Source organism: Magallana gigas, chromosome 4, assembly GCF_963853765.1.
Source record: "Magallana gigas chromosome 4, xbMagGiga1.1, whole genome shotgun sequence".
Taxonomy (NCBI): Eukaryota; Metazoa; Mollusca; class Bivalvia; order Ostreida; family Ostreidae; genus Magallana; species Magallana gigas.
In genome coordinates, this window is record NC_088856.1 from 11,878,986 (window position 1) to 11,889,722 (window position 10,737).

Genomic DNA, 10,737 nt, shown 5'->3' on the forward strand with positions numbered 1-10,737 from the left:
ATGACGTCACAATGATCATAGCAAGCACTTATCGCTTGGATTATTGTAAACTTAAAATCTTGGTAATTTCAACAGTTCTGGACGATTTGCCTTTTTCAAACGTAAATATTAGTAATATACAACAATGTTCAAAAGTTCATCAGGATATGAAGTTGGTTGGTACGTGATCAAATCTACCAAGAAGCCCTTTGGGCTTCACAGGATTTGATCACTTGACCAACCATTTTCATATCCCGGTGAACTTTTTAAATTACTGTTCATTTCTTAATTGTATTGGTTGAACTCCCTAAAACCTAATTAAAATGAACACAATTTTTCATCCATCATCTTTTTTCTTTAATTCTGACTTTCCATATCAAATGCATACATGTCATCTATGACTTAATAACTAAGCACTACAAAAGGTATATTCTTCAAACATTTCTATTTCTGAATTATAATGTGTATACATGTGTATATAAAATAATTTTGAAATAAGTGTATACATAATGATTAAGTATACAACATATAAATGCAATAAATTAAAATATATACAATGAGGTATAAAATTATGAACAGATTGCACTTGTGTATAAACAAAATCTGCAAGAACCAGTCAAAAAAGAGGGATAAAAAAATAGTCAATAAACTCTTGGCCAATCAAATTCTAATATTTTGTCACATGATTATTTGTTGTTATCCTCAGTTTAAGTTGTACATGTATATTATAAATATTGTTAAAATATTTCACATAAATATTGTTTGAATCACATGTGCATTAAATTTTGTCAAAATTAAGAAGAGAAAATCAAATTCAATTAATACATATAAATACAACATCGACAAAAGATTTGAAATTAGTTAAACCTTAGTAAATTAACTGAGCAAAGAACAAAAAATTTCAAAATCCATATTATATAGACTGGCTATGCACACTAATGTTTAATTTCCATAATTATAATACGTGAGAAAGGATTAATTTTAAAAAAGGTATCATTACTGAGTTGATTGATGAATGATGATCAAGTTTGACCAATAATTAGATGACTAGTCTCGCTGTAATGTTCGATACATAACAATATACTGAAAGATATGTCGTAAAAAAAAACCCCAAAGAGATCATTACTGTGTTGCATACAATAAATAAATAATCAATTTTTATGAAGAACTAAAATTCACAACAAGTATATATATCTTTAAATATTAAATAATCCAGCAAGCAGCATATACATAAATATCATCTTAATGAACATATCAATTTAAATCTCACCACTGCAAGACAACAGAGCAATGAAGACATGGGTAACAACACAATGGTCAAGTTATACAAATCTTACGATTCTTTGATGATTTTCAACAACACAGCAGGCAGTGTTTTTCACTCAGATCAATATTTCTTTTCTCTTTCTGATACAAAAAGATATTTTTTAAAACTAAGGGATAGGGCTGGAATTTTATAATGTACGAACACCATGCCTTATTACCAGAAGCAAATGACTTAAAAAAGGAGTCAACTATCTGGCATACAGAACCTGTGACGTGAATAAAATACTGCTGATTCAGTAACTTGGATATCTACCGAAAACACAATGAACCAAAACAAGCGCTGATGGACCTGCTTTGTAAAACTTTCAAGCTTCTTCAATATCTAGTGCTCTACATTTACTTAAAAGATGAATTTGAATATAAGAAATTATATGTTTAGAGCCATTTTTAAATCATTTTACTACTAAACTTATTTTCATTCTAAAATACTATTATTGTACTATAGCATAGTCTAATTCTAGATGTACATTCATCTGTAAGAACTGTACCGCACAAAATAATCCAGTATTATTGAAATTGGCAGAATTTATATCACCTTACAATTTGTTTATCCTGCCTAAAACTGGAAGCCCAAAAAGAAAAAGCAGTAAAATGTGTTTTGCGCTTGTGACCGTTCATGCCCAGTTCCAAACTTTTGTATGTGTGTTCAAATTTTTCTGATGATTTCTATGCATTATGTACATTAGACTATTCTTCATCTCAGTACTTTAGAAAAGTCTTCCAAATACTTGTACTAGTAATTACTTTGAATATGGACAAGTGGTATCAGTGGCAAAGTCTTTTGGCTCTGATTTAACTATGGGAAGTTGAGAAGGTGGGCTGCCAAGTGAGTGGGCGGGATTACAGCCATGATTGACAGGTGTCACAGACCCATGTGATGTCGGCAAGTCCTGTATGATATCAGGAATGTGAATTGGACTTTGGCTTGGGGGAAGAGGAACTTCATCAGGAATGTTCCCATGATTCATTTGTGAATTCCCACAATGCTTTGTTGTCTGAGACAGTCCATTTCCCTGAGGATAGCTTTGATTGCCATAGAAACTGTTGGGTAGGCCTTGAAGACAGTTGCCGTTAGATGGGAGCGGTGACTGAGATAATGTATAAGAGTTACTTGTACAGATTGGGGGACTGCTTGCATTGAGTCCTTGACTAAGATTCTCCAGCATTTGCAGTGGATTACTTGATTGTGTCTGTGAAGCATTACCCTGAGCTATTGGAGGATTGTACACTGGAATGTTGGAAGACCAGTCATGTGGCTCCTGCTTGACCTGAACCTGCCCTGTACCTGTCCATGACGATGACATTGACATCGCATACTGGCCATTCATTTGAAAGTTCTGAACTCCCTGATTAAAGTTCATTTGAGCTGACATTGCCATGGCTTGTTTATATGCCTGATTGGCTTGAAAGCCCTGTTGTCTGTAAGCTTCTGATTGGTAGTTACCTTGGAAACCTGGGCCCTGTACTTTACCCTGAGGCATAACTCCTGGCTGAGACATTTGCTGAGGCGAGTAGTTGGGTTGGGAGAACTGACCGTTAAACATTTGAGGAGAAGAAATGGGAGGACCTGCAAAGTTATTTTGAGCACAACCTGGCATTTGTCCACCATAGTCCTGAGGGGAGAATGCAGGCTCCTGCTTAATGCTTAGAAAATTTGGGTTGTTTGGGTGATAATTACTTTGACTGTTTGGATGAGGGTAGCTTCCCTGATCTATCTGCTGTGGAGCCATCATGGCACCATGTTGTTCCGCAAACAGTGGAGGACTAGCCTTAGTCTCCTCCTCAACTTTCTCTGGTTTGGGTTCTTTCTTAACAACCTTAAGCTCAACATCCGGAAAGCAAACCTCTGAGTCGTCCAGCTTTTCAAGATCGCCACGGAGGTAGTCCCGTAATTTCTTTAAAGCTGTGTAGAATGGGACTTTATCAATTGCTCGTGGAAGTTGTGAGCATCGGGCGGATGAGGACGGCATCACATACACCAACTAGAATAAAATAGTGACAATTTCTTATTATTCAAAAATATATCATCAATACTCGAGACATTCCACAATGCTGAACTGTAAACCAACTTTTATTCATGTGTGAGAAATTTTCATGAGGTTTGTGAATGTACCGCAGTCTGAATACTTCTTGCTATGAACCAGTTCTCAAATGTCCCTGGTATTTTATTTTTAATATAATCCTCATCTTGATCTTGACAGTTGCAAAGAATCAGATTATCTCCGGCATATTGCGGAAGAAAATCAACGCAATAAGAGTTGGTTTACAGTATAGCATTATATAACAGTTTGCGACAAATTCTCATTCATATCATTGAAGGTACCGCTTTGTAAAACTATTTACCGTTTCTGTGTCTGCAAATGGCTCCGGTTGTTTTCCAAAGGCAAAGTTCTTGTGACCCACAAATACTTCATATATTCCTGCATAAAAATCAAAGAGATAACAGTTTTATACCAGTGATCAAAAAGTTAATTAAATACTTTAAATTTGTTTTCAATAGGTTGAGATCATAGTGGTTTTGAATTTATGTCTACTGTCTTTAATCTACAAGATTTGAAGCATCTTTTCACATTTCATTGTTGTTTGAATTTCGCAAAATTAACAAAAACTTGTACATTGTATACAGTGAAATGGAATCCGCAGTAATAAAAATGTACATGTATTTTCAAAAAATCTACAATACTTTATTTTAAATTGTGCATTGAAACAATTTCATTGTTGGTCAGTTCTCACTTATCAACTTTGTAGTTCATGTATAGTTAACAGGCATCTTTGGTTTTGATAAATTTAATGGTACACTTACCTTTGCCATTGAACACAGCTATTTTTGGTCTGTATTTCTTTACTTTCTCTGACAATATTGTGGCTCCTTCCTTTATTTCTTTCCTATAAAAATTAAAATCAATTAATTTCATGATTTGGCATTATTACAGACTAAGTACTAGATGAATTCAACATTAAAGACTTAACTGAGTTTACAAGCATTTTAATATGTATTCATATATGCTTATGCAATGAGCCCAGCTTAAGCAATGAGAAGATGTGAATTATCTATTACACTGTATTAATATTTTTTGGGCACAATAAAATTGTTCAGAGAAAAATATTAAACCCAGCTTGTAATACTGTAATACCTTAGATAACTAAGCAGTTCAGAAGAGCTTTTGATAAATACATGTAGATGAAAATTGTATTAAGAGATGAATTTTTCTTGACAATCATGGTATTTTTTCCTTTAAAAATACCATGACAATCAAACATTTGAGTAAAATCTTTTTACATGTAATTTCCAGGTCTCATAACTCTTGTGTTTACAAAATTTAAAAAAATTGTGGATAATTATTTTTCACAGTTGTACTCAAATATCAACAAAATTATTTTTTTCTTCTTTTCTCTGAGCAGCAACTTTTTCATTGTTGTCATGTTTTTTGAAGATTTTGCAAACTTTCAGTGTTGCCAAAGAAACTGTGATTACTGATATACCTTGTGAGATCAGCACTCCCTCGGGTTGTCCTGGCGACAATATTCGTGAATCCGATGCCATATTTGACAAGTTTGTAGTCGTCGTAAGCATTAAGCTGTTCTGGAATCAGTCCAGACAGGAACAAGCATTTCCCTGAAAATCAAGATATAGTACATGTACTGATATACCAATACTGAACTTGTGCATTTAGAAAAATACCTATAATTTCTTGATTATAAAGAGAAGAATTTGCATGTTGGTGTATTAACTGCTTGGAGACTTACAGAAATGGTTCCCTGGTCCAGCATAATGATGTCCTACATAGGCAGCACACAACCCTGGGTTTATACCAACCTACAGAGGCAGAGAGATAACTAAAAACCTCCGAAAACATCTGACTTCAAAACACTGCATTTCATTTTAATGAAGTACCAGTAATAACTAAGTTAAATATCCTTCATTACTTTATATTTCATTGATTTCTGATTTTTTAAAAATATATATTAAAGTTCATACAACAACTATAAGATAAGTGTGTAATGTGTATTTCATAGATAAGCAGTAAGAATTCATGTCCCAGTTCTTACAATAAGTATGTCAAGGTTCTCATGCAAGTGGTCAGGTAGCTCTCTTTTCATGACCTCGTCTTCACTCATTCCGTTGAACCTATCTCGTTTCTTCTTTTTCGTGGGCATGTGGTCTGTTATCTTCTCCTGACCCTCTTCCTTTTTCTTTCTTCCTCTCTTCTTTTTCTGTGGAATGCTGTTTTGGTTATAGAAAACAACTTCATTGAAAAAAGATAAATTATGAAAAATATCAAATTTCAAATGATTTGTGAAAAAATGAATTTATCTTTCCTTAATGACTTTCAGTTAAACATATACTAAGAGTTTTGCAGTTACATTGCAAAATGTGAAATATATGGTGTTAATTTTAGAGGTGACTATTAAATAAAAAATGCTATTATACAACACTTAAACATGTTATAAATGATATATTATGTTCATTTAAAATCATTGAATGATTCAGAGTTTATTTCATATTTTAATCGCAATCTGTAGAAATATACATGATTCAATTCTATCATTACGCTGAAAACATCCTCAAAAAAAAAGAAAATTCGAGAATGCTGATGTCCACATTAACAGACATTGAATTGACTTATTTTATAAATTTTGGCACATGCTGTGCTATTGTTTACGTTACACACCTCTCTCCTGGCTCTTGCTTTATTAGTCCGCCATCTGGTATAGTGAACCCTGGGGGGTACATCATGGGGCCTCCAGGCCTGCACAAAACACAAACACATGTGTTTACATGGAGGCAACAAACATGTCAACACATCTGGACATCTTGTGTAAAGTCATTGAAATGAGTCTGTCTTATTTGTAATCAGGTGTGAAAACAGGTATATAGTACAGTTATCAGATTATTAGCAGATTTAGAACAGTCTTGCATGAATTTCTATTCAGGGTACAATGTACAAACACATTTTGCTATATGAACCATATGAACAACATAATGAGGTTCAGCATTTTACATGCATTTGGTTACAGTTAACAAGACACTAGAAATGAGGTATCCTAACTTACATTTGGACTGTGTTGGGTGGAAATGTTGGTGTTTCCATCATAAAAAGGTCTGCATTGTTCATTGCTGGGTAGCACTCACTATATTATACGAAATATTGATAGCATAAAATATAATACAAGAGGTTGTAGCGGACGCAAAATTTAAAAGAGAGAGAGAGGGAGAGAGAGAGTATCATGTAACAGTGTTGAGCACCCCCCCCCCCCCCCCTTTTGCATGCTAATATATACATGTATGAAAATCAATATCCTTTCGTCTTATTTTTGTTTAGTTTCATAAGATTCGTTCATATTTTCATTATTATTGCTAAACAATTGATTTAAAACGTATCAAATATGAGTATATTTACAAAAAATGAGTGTAAACATTACCTGCAGGTGCTCGACTCGGTGAAGCTTTGTTCTTTCTCTGTTCTCTCTTCTGATTGGTGGAATAGGGTCAAAGGTGAAATATTGACCAATGGGATGGAAGTTGAGTAATCTAAAAATATTTCAGAAGAGTCCGATACGAGTTGTCTTTTCTTGTTAGCTTGTTCAAACACCTAGTTTGATTGGTTGACCTATTTCTCATTTAGCAAATCAAATATTTGCTTACAAGTAAAAAGATTAACAAAATGGCAGCGCCCTTGAAGTGATGTTACCTATTGATGTCAGTTACACAATTTTGTAAAAAGCATGAGGAAATATGCCTCGGACACACTTTTTATAAACAAAGTGATTAATAGGTTTAAATATTTCAACAGAAAGTTGGGAAACCATCGATATTCGATTGTTGCATTTATTGCAGGAGGTTGTATCGAATTGTGCATGGTAAAGCTGCAAGCAAACGGTGCAAATTTTTGTAAGTATAAGATTTTCACTGTTAGGGAACAATTAATGATGTAGGGTACATATCATCTTTTCTTTTATTCACACGCACACACAATGACACAAATTTTTACCTTTTGTTTTAAGATATTATCAGGAACATGTTTCTGCATTGAATTGTATCCTATATACTCTGCCCCAATTTTCTTTCCACCCCTTTTTGCCCAGTATCTCAATCATTATGAACACCTTGGAGTCCAAGCTACATCGTTTGATTCACTAGAATGAAAAAAATGCAGATTATCTGTTCTGAAACGCCCCCTGTAAGTCTGTAACACTTCAGATTTCAATACACCACCAAGAAAAAGAAAGTCTACGGAGATTTTGCATTGCAAATTATATCAATGCCCTGGATGATAACTTTAAAATATTGTGCAAGGGGTCCAGAGTATTACTGAATGGAGAACAAATGTAAACATTTCCCATTTTGAATCTTTGAGTCGCTATGATACAATGTATTTGTTTTCATTCATGTGAAATTTTCTGGGCATAAACAGATGATGTTTTGGGACACCTATTTGTCATTTCAATTGAACTTCATTGTCAGGTATGTTTACTTTAATTGAAAAGCATCAAAAAGTGACAGAAGCAATAACTTTTGACAGACTATAGTAAGGGACGGTCAAACATGTTTAATCACTGGTGCCAGTTGGTAAAGCACCTGACTAGGTTCAATCCTGGTTTGGTCCATCACAATTTCTACCATTCCATTTGGTGCCTTGACCAAACTTTGGAACTGACAGGTTAGCTCTTTGCCAGGGGAAAAGATCATGGGATGTTGATCTTTGAGGGCGGAGATCAACTTTGGGGGGTAGGGATGGGATGTGATGTGATGTTCAGACCTGCTCAATCACCATTACTGGCATTAGCCAGATACATGTAGCTCAATTAGTAGAACTGTGAACATCTGCAAAATGATTCAGATGGCCAGGGTTTGAATCCTCATCTTGTTGGTCAATATTTTACCCATCCCATTTAAAATATTTTGCATAATTTTGCAATTGGCAGCTAGTCTGTGAAAATTTTCTACAAATTTCTGAATGCAACAAACATATTAAATGCTCCTTCTGTCACCTTAATTTCATAATTTTATCATTCAAGAAGTTAAAGAATTGATTGCAGAGGATCTCACCTCACCACGGTCCACTTGTATTGGATATTTTTTCTTTCCGTTGAATTTCATTCTGAAGTACCATACATGTATGTTTTTATGTCATTGAGGAACTTTTACCTGTATTTTCAGATAAGTCATTCTTAGAGAAACAATCACTGATCGAAGCAGAGAGACGTTTCTTCCAAGAAAGAAATAAGGAAATTGTAGAGAAATTGATGAAAAATACACCAAAAGAAGAACTTGATTCAGTGGAGTTTAAAGTTAGTGTTACAGTTTATATATTTATTATTAAGAGTACATATGAAAATGTTGTTAAAGTGTCGCTTTGGGCCGACTCTACTGCTACCTGCCCAGACAAAAGCAGAAACTATATAATCATGCTGAATTGCTTATTTTGAAATTATATTGTGTTATCACACCAAAATTGAATTTATTTTGTATCATACTTGTATGTTTTTGTGAAATCTGAAATTTTAAGCAAAGTGGTGTGTTATAGGGTTAATACTAAATATCAATACTTAAATGTTAAATAATATAATATGAATCATTCTTGAAGGGGCACTAGTACTTACAGTACATTGGTTTTGGAGTTGTTTATATATTTGATAATACATATATACAGTACACTGACTGTACTCTTTTAATTTTACAGATATGATACGCTTTTTAAAGGAGTACTTCACCAAACAGACTTTGAAATTTTATTTGCAAATGGGCTTTTGGATGCTAGTGGGAAACCAGTGTGTCCATATGTATTATAAACCTCTTGCAGTAAGTATAGACAGTTAATAGACTACAATTCAAGCAGAGGAGGAGATTTTTTACCCATCATTTCTGCCAATTGCTTTTTGTATTGAGTGTATTTCATCTCCAACCAAAATCAGCCAATAAAATGAATCATGTAGTGGCACTGTTCTAATGTTAATAAAATCACCACATCACATATAAAAACCAATCAATAACAGAGTTGACATCAAGATATTCTACTGTAAATTATTTATTTTTATTTATAAATACTAATTAGCATAATGGTGCATTCATTTAACCTCACAGACCTTCTATAAAGAGTGTGAATTGTTAAATCCGTTGTGTTATACCTTGCTTTTGCCACAATATTAATCATTATCAACAACCTTCTTTATTCTTTTCAAAGAATTTTGAAGAAGAAGTTCAGAAACAGCTTAGGATTTTAGAAGAGAGAGCTGAGGAAGAAAAGGATAAATTGAAGGCTGGGAAGACATGACTGTGAACATGTAATGACTAATGACAGACAGCTATTTCTCTCTTCATCTCATGAGACTTAGTTTGCCAAGATGTTTGTGAATACAGATTTGCATGTGATATTTTGTTAATTTTTATAAATAAAAATATTTTGTCCATATTAAATCCTGATTTTTTGTTCTTGTTCCATAGAAATTTTAAATAATTATGTATGATTTCCATACACACTTCTATTGAAGACTTTCTCATTAAGGTATTCAATGTATAATGACGGGATATTGAACAATTTTGAATCATTTTAAACCAGTTAAATATGTATTGCTAGGTAAGAAAGAAAGTGAAATGAACCAAATTCACATGACTGACAACATATAAGAAGCCAGTCATTTTGCACCTTAATTTTTTTTTAAAGAGTTATCTCCCCTTGTTGGAAAAAAGAAAATTTTAATTTCGTCAAAATATCTGCGGTAAATGATTCATTTTATTTCATATTTTAATAAAGAGAAAGTGTATGCATGTATTCACCAAGAGAGTTTTACAAACTTTAAGTTACTTTTTACAATATCTTATTAAAACATACGTTGCCCATAGACTTCAATGCAAAATTCAAGGTGTAATTAGTTGGACCATAATTAATATTTTGAAAATTCCTTTGGTGGAGTATTTTTATTTGATAACACCTTCAAAATGATATCATGATTAAGAATATCGGACCATTCATTTATTAGGTACAAACTGTGGTTGTTATACATCGAATACCTTAACAGCCATCTTTCTAAAATAAAACAAAATGTCTGTTTGGGGTCTACTTTTTAAAAATTTGCGTCTGCTCTGGGCCTGCTCTGGGTCAGCTCAAAAGTCTGAAGCAGACCTGTCTTTTTTCTTACCGCCATAAGTCCGCCCCTTGTATATTCCAAATACACATGTAGAGACATTTGGTTATTTCTCAGTAGTGATTTAAGGGTCTGCTTCTGAAATCAGGGTCTGCTATCTATGTCCACTCTGGGTCTGCTTTGGTTCAGCTCTGGGTCCACTTTGGTTCAGCTCTGGGTCCACCATAGTAGACCCGAAGCAGACCCTGAATAAACACAGAAAGCAGACCATGTGTTCGGTTGGAGTCTGCTTTGCGTTAGGTTTTGTCTGGTTGGTACTGTTTTTATTGGAACAAAAAAATGACA

The 10,737-nt window shown here is 33.7% G+C and overlaps 1 protein-coding gene and 1 long non-coding RNA gene across 2 annotated transcripts; one reads left to right on the forward strand and one right to left on the reverse strand.

The window, feature by feature from the left end:
• Positions 1 to 319: 319 nt before the first annotated feature.
• On the reverse strand, positions 320 to 6,834 carry LOC105344766 (uncharacterized). Its single transcript, XM_011452639.4, has 9 exons — positions 6,730 to 6,834; positions 6,361 to 6,438; positions 5,979 to 6,056; positions 5,356 to 5,530; positions 5,053 to 5,122; positions 4,789 to 4,921; positions 4,109 to 4,191; positions 3,649 to 3,725; positions 320 to 3,287 (listed from the first exon to the last, which is right to left on the reverse strand). The coding sequence occupies exons 2-9, from the start codon at positions 6,420 to 6,422 to the stop codon at positions 2,046 to 2,048; spliced, it is 1,920 nt and encodes a 639-aa protein (XP_011450941.3). The 5' UTR covers positions 6,423 to 6,438; positions 6,730 to 6,834; the 3' UTR covers positions 320 to 2,045.
• A 111-nt stretch (positions 6,835 to 6,945) lies between these two features.
• On the forward strand, positions 6,946 to 9,792 carry LOC105344768 (uncharacterized). Its single transcript, XR_002201444.3, has 4 exons — positions 6,946 to 7,198; positions 8,468 to 8,598; positions 8,991 to 9,109; positions 9,492 to 9,792. It is a non-coding gene; the product is annotated as an uncharacterized lncRNA (long non-coding RNA).
• Positions 9,793 to 10,737: the final 945 nt, after the last annotated feature.